The following is an 18,575-nucleotide window of genomic DNA, read 5'->3' as shown; positions in this document are numbered from 1 at the left end:
TTTAGAATAAAGTGATACCTGACTTGATACCAAAACTGGATCAAGTTGATCTCATATAATAGTGGTTATAAAGAGAGGTTGATCTCATATAATAGTAGTTATAAAGAGAGGTAGCAATAAGTGTTAATAGTTATAAAGAGTTGTATAATAGTAGTTATAAAGAGTTGTATAATAAGTGTTAATAGTGAAAGTAGCAATAGGTTTCCGTCATAGCATGATGCAAAGAATTAAAAGGTATGAGAAGAGGTGATGTGGGCTTTCCACAGTCAAACCATTTGTAGAAGAGTTCCTTCCTTGAGCTCCGAGACATGCAATTTGTAAATAGTCGAAATATAGCGAAATACTAAAATACAACCAAACCATCAAATTTCGCGCCTCCAGACTCCACTAACAAGCTCCTTCACACTCCCCTTAATCATCAACACTAACCATTACTTCCATCTTCACCATTCATTCATCATCACAATCCTAAACAAAATAAGATCCAACGGTTTTAACCAACTATACAGTCAACGCATGCTGTCAGAACATGAAGTTCACGTGATTGTCTGCACAGGATCATAGCCTCGAAGCTAAACACTGTAGTCGTACCTCACAGACAATGCGACAATCACTGTCATAGTCCCAAATCTCGAGTTGTCTTTCCTGCCCTCACCATCTTCATTCATTTCAATTCGTTTTTTTCCTCTTTATTTTATCTTTTTTTTAAATTATCTGTTCTTTTCACTTTCGTTTCTCACGACGCACCAAGCTCGGAGAGACTTTCCAAAAGGGTTTGCTTGTTTTTATGCTTTTTTCTTTTGTGGAAGCTTAGAAGCGAAGATCCCAGTAGAAAAGTTGGAAACTTCGTTACTCCCCACTGCTTGAATTTGTTGTTGTTTCATGGAAGATGCCAATGTGGGTGCTTGGCTCGTTTCCCTCTTTCTGTGTTACTGGGTGCTTCTTGTTGAGGGCACTGATAGCCTTCTCTCTCCAAAGGGTGTCAACTATGAAGGTTTGGCATTTCTTCCTTTTCCTTGTTTCTCATATTCTAACTTCGTTTCAGTGAGTGATAGTTTTGTTTGGTTGTTATTAGTGGCTGCTTTGATGTCCTTGAAGAGTAAGATGTATGGTGAGTTTCATGTTATGGATGGTTGGGATATTAATTCGGTTGACCCTTGCACTTGGTACATGGTTGGTTGCTCTGCCGAGGGCTATGTCGTTTCCCTGTAAGTCTTTTTGTCTTGCTTCCTTTCTTTTGGTTGTGACTAATGCAACGAAATATACATCTTTGAGTCTCGGGAAGAGAGACCACCAATTCTTATTTTTGAAGGGTTACTTGTGGCATTCTTTCTCAAGCTAAGAGGATATTGATAATTGGTGATAATTTGATGGTGTTGGCAGGGAAATGGCCAGTGCGGGTTTATCCGGAACTATTTCCTCAGGAATTGGAAATTTGAGCCACCTCCATACATTGTGAGTTGCAACTTGAATGGCCGGTACCTGTTTATTCGAATGTGCACTCTTGTTGGGTTGACTTAGCTTTTAATGATATTTGATGTGTATTTTGGAATATAGGATGGAATATGTGTTATTGGAGTGCTCCCTTTTATAACTTTGGGTCAATTCATTTCCTATTTTTGGAAACGGAGGTTAAGATTTTTAACTTCAAAATGCATTACTTTTAGGCTGCTATTGCACTGACCTTGTAGGCTGGTAGCTAGTGGTATAATAGTGGTTCTTGGTTAGATGGCAATTTAGGTTAAGCTGTGAGAATCAATGTGCTGGGTGGGACTGGTCCAAATATTTATTGGGAGAGTTAGACTGTGAGTTATAAAACAAAGACAAAGAGATAGTGTGTAAAACACTTTGTTTAGTTTGTCTCTTATAAACAACTTAGCATGCTAATTTTCTCATTGTGATTGTCTTTTTAATACCTTCATTTCTATTTGATACCGTATAATGCAAGGAGGAAATAAAACATTTATCAAAAACTAAAATAGACATTCATTTATATTATCCAGTTTTTCTTATCACTTTTTTTTTCATTGTATTATCTTAGGTTATTGCAGAACAATAAGTTATCTGGTCCTATTCCAACTGAGATAGGAAAGCTGTTAGAGCTTCAAACCCTTGACCTTTCTGGTAACCAGCTTGATGGGGAAATTCCTAATTCTTTGGGCTTTTTGACTCATCTTAGTTACTTGTGAGTGTGGTCTGACAAATAGATTTATCGTTTATGATATTCTTGTTTCTTATTTGGCTTATTCAATAGCCTTTCTCTAATTGATTACTTCCTAATTTATTATTGCAAAGTATTTCAGGCGGCTCAGCAAAAATAAACTATCTGGACAGATCCCTCAGCTAGTTGCTAATCTCACTGAACTTTCATTCTTGTATGCACTATCACAGTTTTGTTATATTTTTTAATCTTAAATCCTTAAAAGTTAAAATGTTCATTTCATTACTGTCCTTATCTTGTAGGGACTTGTCATTCAATAATCTCAGCGGTCCCACTCCAAAAATTTTAGCGAAAGGTTATAGGTCAGTTTTCTAATGGTGTATGATTTTCCCCTGTATTTGCCTCGTGAATTCTGTTATTCTTAAGGAAACAATTAAAAAATGCTTGTACTCGCTGCATGTTCAGTGGTTCCTTACAAAATTGTGCAATGGTTTAGTCAACCAATACATCAAACATTACTTAACCAAGTCCCTTTTGAGGAGTATTTAATCAATTTATTGTTAGGGAAAGAGAATCTTTGCTTAATTGAATAAAAAAAACCTGGGATAATAATTGTGGTAATTTGCGCTGTAAGCATAATGTCAGATGGATTAAATTTTGTGTTCAGCATATGATGTTTTGTTTTTAAATTTTAATGGAAACTGGGGTACTACATCAATTTCTTGGAACCCCACAGCTGTTAACTGTGTAAATCAAATCTAACAATTTCAAGTTACTTATGATAATGCGAAGTAGGAAACTAATGCCATAGCTCTGGACTGTTGAGGATTATGGTTATTGCCATGTTAAAAATAAGTATTGTTTAGCTTATTTTTGTTCTTCTCAATATTTAACCTTTTGTTGCACACATCAATCTTGTTTCTTGCATTACTTGACACTTTACTTCTTTGGTTGCAGTATTTCAGGAAACAGCTTCCTCTGCACCTCTCCCTCTCAGATTTGTATGGGCTTCTCAAAACCAGTTAATGGTAGTGTTCATTTAATTTGTATATATTAAGAGCCTAGTAATCAGTAAATCGAAGTACATATAAGAGATGATTCAACTGCAGATACAGGGTCATCTCAGTCGACTGGTGGTCATCACCATAGGGTGCTTGCTGTTGTTATTGGCTTTAGTTGCACATTTATAATTTCAGTGGTGCTTCTTGTCTTTTGGTTGCATTGGTACAGATCAAACATTCTCTACACATCTTATGGTACTTCCTGATATGAACTTCCTACTTTTTTTCTTCACTCTGTAATACATTCTAACAATATGAACATATTGCTCACTGGTTTTTTCCTCACTCTTGAACATGAACATTTGACATTTGAAGTGGAGCAAGATTGTGAATTTGATATTGGACATCTGAAGAGGTTCTCCTTCCGTGAATTGCAAATTGCTACTGGAAATTTCAATTCAAAAAATATCCTAGGGCAAGGTGGTTTTGGTGTTGTCTACAAAGGATGCCTTGCAAATAAAATGTTAGTGGCAGTAAAGAGGTTGAAAGATCCCAACTATACTGGAGAAGTGCAGTTTCAAACAGAAGTTGAGATGATTGGCTTGGCCGTGCATCGAAACCTCTTGCGTCTTTATGGATTCTGTTTGACACCGGATGAGAGGTTACTTGTTTATCCTTACATGCCCAATGGCAGTGTTGCTGATCGCTTGAGAGGTTTGTTTGATATTATTCATTTCTGCACTTAAGGGTGTGTAAAGTAATGTAACTGATATATACAAGCCTCTTACAGTGAAAATTAGAAGATTCAAATCAATGACATGTAGTGATTCCGTCATTCAGGATGTTTAGGAACTAGTGTTTTTCTGTATTTGACCATTCAGTCTATCATTTTCAAATAGCAGCGACTGATCTGTAATAATTAGTAAAATGTTTACTCTGTGATAACACCATAATTCATGCAGCTTATTCCTTTAATATATTATTTCCTACATTACATTCCAATGGCACTTGATTTCAATGCACCTCTCTTCTTCCTTGTTCTCAAACAGAGACTTGCCGCGAAAAGCCATCATTGGACTGGAACAGGCGAATGCGCGTTGCTCTTGGGGCAGCACGTGGGCTTCTATACCTGCATGAACAATGCAATCCAAAAATAATCCATAGGGATGTTAAGGCTGCAAACATTTTGCTAGATGAAAGTTTTGAAGCTGTGGTGGGGGATTTTGGTCTTGCTAAGCTCTTAGATCAAAGGGATTCACACGTAACTACTGCAGTCCGAGGTACAGTAGGTCACATTGCTCCAGAGTATCTCTCAACTGGACAGTCTTCTGAGAAAACAGATGTTTTTGGATTTGGCATATTACTTTTGGAGATCATAACAGGACACAAGGCACTTGATGCTGGAAATGCTCAGGTCCAAAAGGGAATGATTCTTGATTGGGTGAGTAGTTTCTTTAAATTATTTGTAATCTCACCTTTTTTACATCATATCATAAGATTGCATTAAGCCTAGCTTGGTAACAATATTGCTTCACACCTTTATATGCCTTGAAATACTGAAGCATTCTGTGTGTCTTGCTCAAAGTCTAGCCTCATTGACCATAAATTTTGAGAAAGCTACCAAATTCCTGCAGGTTAGAACCTTATCTGAGGAGAAGCGGCTGGAAGTGTTAGTGGATAGGGATCTGAGGGGATGTTTTGATCCAGTAGAGTTAGAGAAAGCAGTGGATTTGTCTCTGCAGTGTACTCAGTCACTTCCCACTTTGAGGCCAAAGATGTCAGAAGTTCTGAAGATTCTAGAAGGTCTGGTAGGACAGTTAGTGCGGGCAGAGGAGTCACAAGGGGGAACTAACCTATATGGTGAAAGGACTTGCAGTTTCTCACAAAATTATAGTGATGTTCATGAAGAACCTTCCTTTATTATTGAAGCCATTGAGCTTTCTGGACCTCGGTGACACCAGATCTTGTCCTTTCATGTACATCACTTTTTGCATTTTATCAATACGGATAACACCTAGGAATATATTTATCCATATGTTTCTTCAAAGTTCAATTTAGTTCTAAATTATTATATATATTCCACACAATATTTAGGCATCTTTTTATGTACAGCCTATAATTGTGTCCTTCTCTTATAACTGGTGGATCTTAATTTATGAATCTAGCTTTTTGCCGTAAAGTTGTAAATAAAAATTCTTGAAAAAGGAATTGAGGGAAGAGAGTAGAAAGCTAGTAGAGTGGTCCAAATCTGATAACTTGTACTCTTTCAAAAGGTGAACTATCGTTGTTCCTTTCCCTTTGACTCAGGACTCTTTCAGGGCCTACTACAAATACTAGGTCAATACAAAAACAATAAGTCACTTACGTTACGTCTCCACTACACAACATTTTTTTAATTACTATATTGCAAGTTCAATCATTTCAATGAAAACTTGTTTATAATAAACACTATCATGTCCTAAGCTAAAACAAATAGACAATTAAATAATAAGATGGATAAGATTTGAGATGATGATATATTTTGTGCAGTAAGAGATAAAATTGGATTGTGTTATTATGATTAATGCAGAATGGAGTGATAGAGTGAAGTTGAAGTGAGATGAAATGTGATTGTATTGGCTGTGCCCAGCCATTGCTCTTATGCCTTGCCAATTGTTTTAGATGTCACTTGCAGCTGGAAACGTGTATACCCTACGGATTCAATTTCTTAATTACCTGTTCAAATTCAATTATTAGATAAAATAAATAAATTCTATTTTTTTATTAAGCTTAATTATTTAAACAAGCTCACTCAATATATTATACTAATAAATATTGAATTCTTATAAATACTAATTTATATTTTAATATATTAAACGTGTTTCTAAAAAAAGTTTATTTTTCTTATTACCAAATTAGTATTAAAATAACTTTCAGATGTTGTATTCGTGAAATAAATGGAAATAGAATATTTTCATAAAGGAAATGAATTAAATTATAAATAATTTTGATATTGTTTTAAGACTTAACTTTAAATATTAATTTATTTTATAAACAATGTTTAATAATTAAAGCCTCTGGTTTGTACACAATTTGGTACACTCAACTGGGCCCCAATCATTTTTGGCGCTTCAATTTTCTATGCAAGCAACTGGCCAACTATCATATATACCTATCTAGACTTTCAGTTTAGTCAAAATATTTAATTTTTGCAATATAATAAATCAAAGTTCTATTTTTTTTTTGGGAAAGGTATGTTTGTTGTTAATGTTGACAAAGTTTCAAATACAATTTATTTTCAAGATATCGCATGTACTTTAAGAATATATAATTTAAATGATACAAACTACGTATTTTCCTTTATCAGAATATTCATGTCACCGTATATAAAGATATCCAATTCTCACATTTACATTTAGTAAAAGTTATATATATTTAAAGCATTGTAGATACTTTATAAGCATTTGCCAAATATTTAAGTTTTGTTTCACGTAATCCATTTATTTTTAATTACTCAACCATTTTAATAGTTAATTATATTATCACATACAGTCAAATGCTAACACTAATTCAAAAATATCTTATACATTTTCTATCATTTTCATCTTTTGAATTTTAACTTTTCTTTTCTTTTTCCTTTGGAAGGCATAAAGAGGTTAAAGGAGCAAAATACTGACTCATCTTCTCTAAGTCTTTTGGTTCATCCAAGAGTTATTATACATAAACTGTACAATGTATTCAATACTTTATATGCAGAAGTGATACCGAGCATTCCTAGTTTTGCCAATTTAATTGTTTGAGTATTTTATTTTATTTTATAAAGCAGAGATAGTTGTAAGTTGCATTTTATAACTATACTGGTCGTAAATGTAAATAATTATATATATATATAAAATATATAACATAAGAAAAATTAAAAGACAATTATTTTTTTCTATTTTCGTTTGACCTAAAGAGTATTATTGGTTAGCTTCACAAAACACAGGAACTAATTTTCAACATGATGTATTATATATATATATATATATATATATATATATATATACCATCTAAACAACATAGTTTATAAGAGAACTAACACACATTTTTACTTTAAATAACACAAAAAATTAAATCTAAATCGTTATTCAATATTACAATTTGTATCTCAATAACTTAAGAGTGATTTGTAACATTTAATATTAATAAGACTCAACTATGCAGGATATTAACTCGCAAATCTTACGCCGTTAAATCCATCCAAACACATTTTTTGACAAATAAGTTAAAATAAAATAAGTCAACTTTAATTAATATAGTATATATATAATCATAAATCTTCAATATTTCTGACAACATTTTAAAAACAAATGTTCGTATAATAAAAGAGTCAGACCATTTTATAGACAACGGACAACGGTTTAGAGTTTCCAATATTCAAATTGGTGTGAAATATTAATCAAGTTATTAATAACTAATTTTTCCTTAGCATCTAATTAATTTTTTTTAATGAAATATCTTCTTTCCATTTCTTTACAACACATTAACTTTGAAATTTGATTTTTGAAAATTCAAAACCCAAGTCTAGCAAGCTAAAGAAATGTTGGTTTAATTTTTTTGAAACTTAGACATGTAGTCATTAGCTAATAGGAATGCATAACTACAATTATTTTAAAACAAATTGTACTGATACTTAATAAAATTTTACACAATAACATTTTATCTTTTTTCACTTAATATTTGTGTAAGACTACGTAATGAATACTTTTAAAATAAAATATGTGTTCGTATAATATATTTTCAAATAATATAAGAAATTATAACAAAAATACATAACTATATGTTGAAAAAATTACAAGAAGTGCTAATCTAATTTGGTGTTTTAAAAAATAAGCTTCTCACTTAGTATTTATAATTAATTAGTTACATCTTCATATTTCATTTGGTGCTCACATTTTCATATAGAGCACACTCTCTTCCCATTATCTTTCAACTGCTTAAAAGGACCACTACTCTTAATTTAGATTAGCAGTCATATATTTTTACAATTATTTGTTATGTAATTGAATTTGATTAATTTTACCTTTTTAATCTAAATAATTTGAGTATAACTTTCATATTTAACTAATATTTTTTAATAAAAAACTACAATTTTCAAATACAAAAGTTGATGTATTTTAAAATAAAAATGATAAGACTTTTCAACTTATTAATTATGTACTTATTATAAATTATAAAATAATTTTTTGTGTGTGGATAACATTTAAATAAGGAAACTCAAATTGTTTTACCGTTCAGATTTTTTATTATTGATAAACACAGTGATAAAAAGAACAATAAACACAGTGATGAAAAAAAGAACAGATAAGATCAAATAGACAACATACACAAATAAAGGGAAGACATTAATGGATAATTATATTTATCTTTCGGCTAAGAAATCGGTGACCAATAATTAAAAAGTGGATGAATCCAAAATATGCTTTATTGTCTGTTAGTTAATTAGTTAGTTTCTATTACTACAACTTTTTAAGCACCATTTCAGTTTAGATACTATTTTTTTTTTCATTTCATTCAAAATCTTACATGAAATCATGTTTTGTGATTTTTTTTTTGATATTTTTTAAAGTCATACTAATAAACATGTTTTTCAATAATTCAAATAATACCTGAGTGAGGAATTTATGGAATTAATAATAATTAATACTTTCTTTATACAGTATGGTACAATAAATAGTTATTCTTTTTTAGCATCTACTCATCTGTATCTATCTTTTCCTCTCTCTCCATGTTTGGGCAAATTATTTTGGAGATTTGAGCAGCTTTTATAGTAAAATAATTATTTGCTGTATCACAAATTATTAATACTAAGTTTTCTCATGTGATTTGTTGGCAAATACTCTATTATTAGTTAAGATTTATTAAAAAAATTAAATTTCAGCAAATTTCATTTCATAATTAATGACTCTCTTGATTTGTATTTTTCTAACAATAATGATGCATTAGAAATTTGAAATAACAATGATTAAAATTTGTAAAATATTTTTTCAAAATTTGAATTTATCATTATTATTAAAAGTTTTTTCCCCTAAAGAAGAGCATTTCAATAATTTTCCTCTCCTTGGCCTTCCTATTATAGAATTTGATATGTGAGGTTTTTTCTTTTTAATATGTATATTCATGATTCAAATTCAAATAATATGTTATTCTAAATATAATAATTAGTTATTAAAATTAAGTTTGCTATTGTTATTAAACATGTAAAGACAAAGTAGTGACCCTTTTATTTCCCTTCACTGAGCCAATTATTCTAATGATTCAATTGCACTGAAAATTCCTTCTCTCACTGTTCTTCCCAATTCCTTTCTTCACCTAACCCTGTTCATTGTCCAATCAAACATTTTTCCCTTCCCTAGAATTGAAACATATCGGAGTTGAATTTGTTTGTGGAATTTAATATTTGGAGGTAAATCCCATCACTTTGCGGCTATTTGGAGGCTTGTTTTCTTGGAGAGTGAGGTCATCCATCTCATAGGTGACACCCCCAATCTGCTTTTATTTTAAATTGATTATTTCTTAAAATATCTGCTCCAATCAGGAAGTGGGTCATTGGAAGATATGCATTTTCCACCTTCCATTTGATCACAATGTTCATCCTCCGTAATTCATAAAGGGAGCGCTTTTAGGTGGGGTTCGTACTGGGCATTGTTTGGGAGTGGATTTACTGTCAATGGATCAAAACAGAAACGAAGAAAGAGGTGAGATACTGGGTCCTGTTCATGAAGGGGTAGATGGGAATTTGAGTCATTTGGTTGAAGGGGTAGTTATTCATGCCGTAGATGGGAACAGCTTGGGTGACAGAGTTGGTGATGGCGGAGAAGCTGGAACTTCAGTAGAGGTGGGTAAAGATTTGGGATCTGAAAAGGAGCTAAAGGAGGGCCTTGAGGAAGTTAAGGGTCGGGACAAGTATGATCAAGAAAATATCAGTGATGATAAATTACTTGGGGTTGATCAGGGAACCAGTTATAATTCAAACCATTTGGTTAATCAGCAAGTGATTGAAACTGTTGTTGTAATTGAGTCTTTTGAGACTGAGTATGTCAATGAGAATAATAGGAAATTGGAAGCAAAAGTTAACGAATCGGGTACATTCATGAAAGTACCAGAAGGGACGTCTGAAACTGATAAAAATTCATGTGTGATTGATATAAAATGCAGCAGCCTGAAAAAGTTTTCTGAGAATTCTGAAGGCGGACAGATTTGTAGGATTTGCCATCTGCCTTCTGTGCAGTCATTGGATGAAAGTGAAACAACTGTTGGCCCTGCTGCTAGTAGTTCTACGAGTTCTGATTTGATTCAGCTTGGGTGTGCATGCAAAGATGAGCTAGGCATTGCCCATCTTCATTGTGCTGAGGCGTGGTTCAAGCTTAAGGGGAACAGGTATATGTTTTTTCCAAATACCAGTTTTGATTCTAGGCTGTAGATAAACAATAACATCAGCATATTCTTTTAGGTTTTGAATTCCTAAATATGCAGGGTTTCATAATACTTAATTATCCAATTTGGCATAATTTCTGGAAGCAAATATTCATCTTGCCCTTTTCGTTGCTTTATGTTTGTGCGTGCTGCAGTAACTTGATTACATGGAAAATTAATAATTTCAACAGTAGTGTGGTAAAGGTTTGATCTTTCTTGTATTTCCATGACTTGTCTTTTGAAACCTTGAGGTCTGTAGCATCCTTATACATGTGTTGATTGTGCTCTTAGATTAGAACTTGACTTTCCAATGCCATTATTAGCATTTTTTCAAATCCTTTCAGGTTCATTCCTGGGCTTAGCTTAGTGTACTGCTATTTGCTTTCGGTTGGTATTTCTTATAAAATGTGCAAGTGTGTAAAGCGTAACTCAATCTCACAAAATTAACTTGTTGGGAAATTTTTTTCCCACTTATATAGTGAATGTAATATCTATTGCAGTCACACATAGCTATGCAGTGCATATCAGTAGCCATCAACCAATTTGGAGTTCCTATAGCTAATGAGATCCTATAAGGGGTGAGTTGGACAAATTTGTCCAGACAGCCAGTGGATTTCCACCTTTAGGATGTAAGATAATGGGCTAGAGCTAAACATGATTAGCAAACTGCTTCTAGTGGTTGTAACTTGAGGTTAAATAATATCACGTTGGAAACTAGCAAGTTATAGCATTTGATCGTGATATTCATGTTGATGTCCTTGATATTTGAAAAGAAAGTCCTCTTGTAACTGTCTTGGTGAAGATTCTTTGGGATCTGATGTTTCTCTGTTCAGATGACACACGGGGCATGCTCTAGAAAAGTATGTTTATAATTTAATCAACGTTACAAAATGAATCTTCATAATTTTTATTAGATCATGGACTCATATTCGTCAATTTTCCTGGAACAGAAGTGGGAACTACTTTTCCATTGAATAATTTTGAGGTTCCTTTTTTTTTTTTAAGTTAGTTCTATTGGCAGTGACCAAATATAAGATTGGTCTCCCATGTCAAGTGAAAATCAATTTGTTACAATCTAGTATAACTGATCATTGCCAATCCAAATTCTTGTATCATATATAAACGACTTGTTTGGGCCGGCCTACAGATATATTCAGCACTTATTCAATAAGAGCTTATCACATGCAAACTTATTCTTAAATAGAGAAGAGCTTATTTAATCAATTTCTCAATAAAATTAAGCCCTGTCTCACTACGTTTAGTCTGTCATTTGAATCACACACTGTTATTGGACTTGGTTAAAAACTAAATTGTTAGAGATATGATTCACCGTGAGGTTCCCTATAGCAATATCTTCTAATAAAAAAGAGCCCTTATAGAAGTTGTAATCATCCTGACGTTTTTTTGTTCTATGCTATAGTTTTATTGTATACTGCCAAATTTGAAGATGGTCCCTTGCAAGTGAGTGCTTTGTTTTATAATCTATTATCAAATAAATTATTGATATTGGCTACCTTTTTTAATCACAGGTTATGTGAAATATGTAGTGAAACTGCAACAAATGTTTCGGGTGTTAGTAATTATGAATTTTTGGAAAAGTGGAATGAAAGAAGGTTCTTGGAAAACGGTGGCAACTCTTCCCGCAGGTTTGGTGGATGCTGTCGAGGACAGCCATTTTGTAACTTCTTGATGGCATGCCTGGTAATAGCATTTGTTCTGCCATGGTTTTTTCGTGTAAATATGTTCTAGCTGGTGAATCAAGCTCTATTACTTTTGCCTTCGATTCTTCATACTCACTAAATACAGGGAGTGGTGGATTTCTGGCATACATGCTATGATGCATCACAATCTAGTAGGATGTTAATGCTTAACCACATGTCCTAGTTTGCATGAAGATGAGAAGCTTCACATGATTACCTGCTCAAGTTGCATTTTTTGGAGAAGTGTTGTTCTGAGGTATATATATTACACACACAAACGCAAAGTATTTTACATTTGGGGACATTAGATCTTATTTGTAAGAATTAAGTAAAGAATTGATTGCAAAATAAACACTTAAGTTAAAGTTCTTTCCTCCTTTTCACTTATTTATTTGGCTCTATGTCATCCTAGTGTAGTTTCAATCCTAGTGTAGTTTCAAGTAATAATCAAGCTTAGCACACATAGTTCAGCTATGTGCTTTATATTATAAATTATCTTGATTCTCAGGTATACCATTTCTTTTTTCAAATGGAAGAGTTCAATTTATGCCCCTTCTTCCAAATAATTATGATGACTGTAATGCCGTTTCCTTTATAAGTGTATGATATTTAGAAGGACAGAAAAAAGTTTTCAGAGAAAGTTATGTTGCAGATGATGAAAAGATGTTTTATTTCTGATGTAATGCATTTAGGATCATTTGATAAATTTGGGAAGAAAATTTTAAAAATAAAGACATTGAGGAGGAAAAACAACAACTATACAATTTTGATTTTTTTTCTTTTTAAGTGTTGAAAATATACTTTGAGTTGTACATTTTGATATCTCAAATAACTAAAGTTTGAAATGAATTGCTGAAAATGAAACTTATCCATAATTATTAATGTCACGTATATTAAGATATTATCAAATTTGTCTAGTCAATTTGAACATGTGTCTTTATCAATTTGTCGATCATTAGAAACAAAAATCTGTGTATAAGATCTCGAATTTCAATTTTAGTGGTTGTAGACAATTAGACAGAATATCATGTATCATCTTTTATGTCTTACATTACTTTTAAATGAAATTATTCCATTTCTGCAATTTTATCTAGTTTTTATTTACTTTTTAAAAGCCTTTATGTCCTTCATCTTCATTCTATTTTACATTTTTAGTCATTTAAATTGGCTTTCTACTTACATTCTTGTAATTTCTTTTCCTTTTCAAGTTATTTTTACTGAACTTTACTTTTTTTAAAAAAAGAAAATGGAAAATAATGTTGTTTGAGTTGAGGAGAAAAGATGGAAGATGAGAAGAAAATTTGTAATACATTTGATTAACATGATAAAATAAATTTGGATAATATTGAGAATAATTCATAAAATAAATTAATGTAAAACATCTAAATTTAAGTTAAAATCAAATTTAAAATAAAATACAAAATTATTATAAATTTTTTATAAATAAAATTAATATTTCAAAATAAAGTATACTAAAATAAAATATAAATATAAATTAGAATTAAAATAAATAAAATTTATTAAAATTAAATTTAATTTTTATATATATATTTATTATATTGATTAATTATTTTGTTATATTTAAAATATAATTTTTAATAAAATATTAATAACAATTTAATTATTATATATTACATGTAAATATTTAATTATATATTACATATCAATTTAAAAATATATAATATAAATAATTTAAATTTAATTGATTAAAGTTATTTTTCTTAGTAGATTAATTATTAAATATTTAAATAATTGATTTTACAAAATATTAAAATTTAAACTATTTTATTATTATATTATTTATTTTAATTATTTACTATATTATAATAAAAAACATAAATACTTTATTATTTTTAAAGGATAATTAATTATGTTTCACATATAATCGATTGTATATTTAAAAAAAAATTCAAGTTCTTATCAAACTTTCTAATAAAGTCAGATACGAAAGTTTGCCTCATTTTCTATGTTTAAAGGCAGGAAATTGAACTTTCTTGCCTTTCTTCTTCCCTTATAATGTTTTCATCCTAAGAAACAAAGACGCATAAATAAAGTATTTAAGTTCATCCATTGCATCTATTTCACAGTAACTAACACTCATTTTGTTTTATTCTTTTGCATATAATAATGATTATGACATTTAATTTAAGATAATAATGATAAGTTATTCATTTCAAAAGTTAAAATACAATATTTTAATTTTAAAGAGTTATTTGACACTTTTTTTTAGTCTAGACCCGTAAATTCAGACACTACTATATATATATATATATAATAATAATAATAATAATAATAATAAATATCTCGGAGTAGCAGGAGTAGCAGAAGAGAGACATGTTGACGATGGTGAAAATCGTAACCAACTTCAGCAGCTGCTCAACTTGTAACTGTCATACAAATGAAGCCAATTATCCAATACCTCTGAACGGTTTCATCTTCTTCAGACCATCTTCTTTAAGAAAATGTTTATTATCTTCAAATTTGGATGTTCCTCGTAGCACTAGGGCAGGTGTCTCTTCCATGTTGGATGAAAACGCCAAAATTAGCAAATTCTGCGAGGTGGGTGATCTTCGAAATGCAGTGGAATTGCTCAGAATGTCCCAAAAATCCGAGCTTGATTTGAACACTTTCGCTTCTATCTTGCAGCTCTGTGCTGAAAGTAAGCGTCTGCAAGAGGGTAAGATAGTTCATTCAATTATCTCCTCCAATGGGATACCAATTGAAGGGCTTTTGGGTCCAAAACTAGTGTTCATGTATGTGAGTTGTGGAGACTTAAGAGAAGGGAGACGGATATTCGATCATACTCTCAGTGATAACAAGGTTTTTCTGTGGAATCTTATGATGTCTGAATACGCAAAGATTGGTGATTATCGTGAAAGCATATATCTTTTTAGGAAAATGCAGAAACTGGGAATTGCGGGGAATTCTTATACGTTTTCATGTATCTTAAATTGTTTGCGTACTTTGGGAAGGGTAGGGGACTGTAAAAGTATCCATGGGTATATTTATAAACTAGGCTTTGGTTCTTATAATACTGTTGTTAACTCCTTAATTGCAACTTATTTCAAAAGTGGAGGAGTTGACAATGCACACAAGTTGTTTGATGAATTGGGTGATAGAGATGTTGTGTCCTGGAATTCGATGATAAGTGGGTGCGTGATGAATGGTTTTTCCCACACTGCACTCGATTTTTTCATTCAGATGCTTATTTTAAGGGTTGGTGTGGATTTGGCTACCTTGGTTAATGTTCTTGTAGCTTGCGCAAATGTTGGTAGTCTTTCATTTGGGAGAGCAGTTCATGGTCATGGAGTGAAAGCTTGTTTTGGCAGGGAAGTTAGGTTTAACAATACCTTATTAGACATGTATTCAAAATGTGGTAATTTAAATGACGCCATTCAAGTTTTTGGGAAAATGGGTCAAACAACTGTTGTCTCTTGGACTTCATTAATTTCTGCTTATGTAAGAGAAGGTCTATATGATGATGCAATAAGATTATTCTATGAAATGGAATGCAAAGGGGTTAGTCCAGATGTTTATTCCATGACTAGTGTCCTTCATGCATGCGCACACAGCAACTCACTGGATAAAGGCAGAGATCTACACAATTACTTTAGAAAGAACAACGTGACCTTGAGCTTGCCCGTGTCTAATGCTCTCATGAATATGTATGCAAAATGTGGAAGCATGGAAGAAGCTTATTTAGTTTTCTCTCAAATTCCAGTTAAGGACATTGTCTCATGGAATATCATGATTGGTGGTTATTCAAAGAACACTCTCCCTAATGAAGCTCTTAAACTTTTTTCTGAGATGCAAGAAGAATCAAGACCTGATGGCATTACAATGGCTTGCGTTCTTCCAGCTTGTGGAAGCCTAGCTGCTCTTGATATAGGCAGAGGGATTCATGGGTGCATATTGAGAAATGGGTACTTATCAGATTTGTATGTAGTCAATGCACTCATCGACATGTATGTAAAATGTGGGTCACTAGTTCATGCACAGTTTCTCTTTGATATGATCTCTGAGAAGGATTTGATCTCTTGGACTGTTATGATTACTGGGTATGGCATGCATGGGTTTGGAAATGAAGCTATTGCCACTTTTCAGAAGATGAGGACTGTAGGTATTAAGCCTGATGAGATTACCTTCACTTCCATACTTTATGCTTGTAGTCATTCTGGATTACTGAATGAGGGGTGGGAAATTTTTAATTCCATAAGTGAATGCAACATTGAGCCCAAGTTAGACCACTATGCTTGCATGGTAGATCTCCTTGCCCGCACTGGAAATCTATCTAAGGCGTACAACTTCATTGAGACAATGCCAATTAAACCAGATGCTACAGTTTGGGGTGCCTTACTTTGTGGGTGTAGGATCCATCATGATGTGGAGCTAGCCAAAACAGTGGCAGAGCATGTTTTTGAGCTAGAGCCAGACAACACAGGATATTATGTTCTTCTGGCCAACATCTATGCAGAGGCAGAAAAGTGGGAAGAAGTAAAGAAGTTACGGGAGAGGATAAGTAAGCGGGGACTAAAAAAGAGCCCTGGCTGTAGTTGGATAGAGGTCCAAGGAAAAAGTACAACCTTTGTTTCTGCAGATTCTGCACACCCTCAAGCAAAAACTATACTCTCATTGCTGTATAATTTGAGAATAAAGATGAAGAGTGAAGGTTATTCTCCTAAGATGAGGTATGCGTTGATTAATGCAGATGACACGGAGAAGGAAGTGGCTTTGTGTGGGCACAGTGAGAAGTTAGCTGTGGCTTTCGGTATATTAAATTTGTCACCCGGCAGGACTATTAGGGTCACCAAGAATCTACGAGTATGTGGTGATTGTCATGAGATGGTGAAGTTCTTGTCCAAGACAACCAGAAGGGAAATTATCCTGAGAGATTCAAATCGGTTTCACCATTTCAAGGATGGCTTCTGTTCTTGCAGAGATTTCTGGTAAATAAATTGTTGAGGGAATTCAATTGAGGGGAAATCATAGTGACGGCATGTCAATTTACCCCTTTCATGAATAAATCTTATGCCAATCACGGTATTTGATTGGACATGACATATTTATTGACAAGGATAGTCAATGAAAAAGCATAAGATGGATCAAGGATAGTCCTACTGAATCAGAGGTTTAGACTTCAAGTTTAACAGTCAAGTTAAAGGCAATTTACGCAGTTGATTTCTGTTTGAAATTACTAAATTTGTCAATCACTGAATAAGCCATCTAAATTGTTGACATGGGTTTGATTTGAAAACAAATTACTGGGAAGTTGAGTTGAGCAGCAGTATGTTTTCATAGAAAATAGATTATCAGGATGTTGGGATACGGTTATTCCTTATTGTCTCTCAAGAAGGGAATCAAACTAAGACTGGCCATACAAATACTACTGTGTTTCTCTGTACTTGAATGCTATTTCGGTGCAAATCCTCTCCTTTACACATCTGATGGAATTGTAAATTTCTGGATTCAAATTAGGTGCGCAAAAGGGTAACTTGTTAAGTCACACAAGGATAAGTTACTTAGCTTGTTAATATTCACATTAGGAGCACCAAGGCATTATGAGTTAAGTCATGGATATTGTTAATACACTGTTAATTTTTTTATTTATTTACTGATTTTGGTTAACTATGGTCTATATATACTAACATATTCATTTTTAGGACCTAATCCGACAAATAATGGGTTTATCTCAAACATAGCCTTTTGAATATGGCATATTTTGAATATCTCAAACGCTTGTATGTTTATTTATTTGCATAAATCATGGTAGCTATGACAACTAATAACAAACTACCAACAGTAGCACGGACCATAAAACTCAACCAGAGTCAGACTTCACCAATCCTACATTTATCATTTCCAGTGGCTTATGACTTTATATATTTCTGCTCCCTTTTTCATTTGGGTGACCAATTCGAGCTTCACGTGAACTTCTGCGACGGTTCAAGGCTAATCTCAAAACATATGATATATGAATCAATGTGTCATCGATAAATTCTCGTGCTGTTGTACCAAATTGGAATCCACAAATTCCATGATTAAGTTGGCATCGAGTTACTTATCCAATTTTTCAAGGTCCATCCAACTGCAGACATATCATCTATTGGTTTCTTTCCTGTGAAAAGATTTCCATTCAGATAAACCTATAAAGTTCTACACATCTCTTTTTCACCCAAGCCTCTATCGAAGATCAGTGTGTTTACAGTAAAAAAGAGAAGTCAGAAGCATCGTTAGAGATGGTAGAAAATGAGGTTGAAAATTATTTTAAAAGACAAATTA

At 32.5% G+C, this 18,575-nt stretch overlaps 3 protein-coding genes across 5 annotated transcripts; all 3 read left to right on the top strand.

Moving 5' to 3' along the window:
• Positions 1 to 350: 350 nt before the first annotated feature.
• Positions 351 to 5,270, top strand: LOC137832471 (Leucine-rich repeat protein kinase family protein). 2 transcript variants are annotated; one of them, XM_068640659.2, is made up of 11 exons: positions 351 to 994; positions 1,076 to 1,208; positions 1,384 to 1,455; positions 2,042 to 2,185; positions 2,304 to 2,375; positions 2,464 to 2,523; positions 3,119 to 3,189; positions 3,271 to 3,417; positions 3,538 to 3,876; positions 4,212 to 4,603; positions 4,797 to 5,270. In XM_068640659.2, the coding sequence occupies exons 1-11, from the start codon at positions 883 to 885 to the stop codon at positions 5,115 to 5,117; spliced, it is 1,863 nt and encodes a 620-aa protein (XP_068496760.1). In that variant the 5' UTR covers positions 351 to 882; the 3' UTR covers positions 5,118 to 5,270. The 2 variants fall into 2 exon arrangements, with proteins under 2 accessions (XP_068496760.1, XP_068496761.1); XM_068640660.2 differs by lacking the exon at positions 2,042 to 2,185 and having other exon boundaries at positions 353 to 994.
• A 4,162-nt stretch (positions 5,271 to 9,432) lies between these two features.
• On the top strand, positions 9,433 to 12,846 carry LOC137832470 (uncharacterized). 2 transcript variants are annotated; one of them, XM_068640657.2, is made up of 3 exons: positions 9,433 to 10,560; positions 12,126 to 12,297; positions 12,403 to 12,846. In XM_068640657.2, exons 1-3 carry the CDS (start codon positions 9,851 to 9,853, stop codon positions 12,478 to 12,480), a joined length of 960 nt encoding a protein of 319 aa, XP_068496758.1. In that variant the 5' UTR covers positions 9,433 to 9,850; the 3' UTR covers positions 12,481 to 12,846. The 2 variants fall into 2 exon arrangements, with proteins under 2 accessions (XP_068496758.1, XP_068496759.1); XM_068640658.2 differs by having other exon boundaries at positions 9,451 to 10,560; positions 12,126 to 12,490.
• Positions 12,847 to 14,587: 1,741 nt separating this feature from the next.
• LOC137832469 (pentatricopeptide repeat-containing protein DOT4, chloroplastic) lies at positions 14,588 to 17,697 on the top strand. The gene has a single exon (XM_068640656.2). The coding sequence runs from the start codon at positions 14,631 to 14,633 to the stop codon at positions 17,244 to 17,246; it is 2,616 nt and encodes an 871-aa protein (XP_068496757.1). The 5' UTR covers positions 14,588 to 14,630; the 3' UTR covers positions 17,247 to 17,697.
• The last annotated feature ends 878 nt before the right edge of the window (positions 17,698 to 18,575 follow it).

This window comes from Phaseolus vulgaris, chromosome 6 (genome assembly GCF_051622355.1).
Source record: "Phaseolus vulgaris cultivar YP4 chromosome 6, ASM5162235v1, whole genome shotgun sequence".
Taxonomy (NCBI): Eukaryota; Viridiplantae; Streptophyta; class Magnoliopsida; order Fabales; family Fabaceae; genus Phaseolus; species Phaseolus vulgaris.
The sequence above is the reverse complement of the archived record's forward strand: the minus strand, read 5'-3'. Positions and strand labels throughout refer to the sequence as shown.

What these genes read in the sequence shown, in the direction of transcription:
- LOC137832471 (XM_068640659.2), top strand. Translation starts at nt 883, where the DNA reads ATGGAAGATGCCAATGTGGGTGCTTGGCTCGTTTCCCTCTTTCTGTGT. An exon ending in GAGGGCTATGTCGTTTCCCT is followed by an intron (nt 1,209 to 1,383) that starts GTAAGTCTTTTT and finishes TGGTGTTGGCAG; the next exon opens with GGAAATGGCCAGTGCGGGTT. An exon ending in CTTCTCAAAACCAGTTAATG is followed by an intron (nt 3,190 to 3,270) that starts GTAGTGTTCATT and finishes ATTCAACTGCAG; the next exon opens with ATACAGGGTCATCTCAGTCG.
- LOC137832470 (XM_068640657.2), top strand. Translation starts at nt 9,851, where the DNA reads ATGGATCAAAACAGAAACGAAGAAAGAGGTGAGATACTGGGTCCTGTT. An exon ending in TTCAAGCTTAAGGGGAACAG is followed by an intron (nt 10,561 to 12,125) that starts GTATATGTTTTT and finishes TTTTAATCACAG; the next exon opens with GTTATGTGAAATATGTAGTG. An exon ending in ACTTCTTGATGGCATGCCTG is followed by an intron (nt 12,298 to 12,402) that starts GTAATAGCATTT and finishes CACTAAATACAG; the next exon opens with GGAGTGGTGGATTTCTGGCA.
- LOC137832469 (XM_068640656.2), top strand. Translation starts at nt 14,631, where the DNA reads ATGTTGACGATGGTGAAAATCGTAACCAACTTCAGCAGCTGCTCAACT.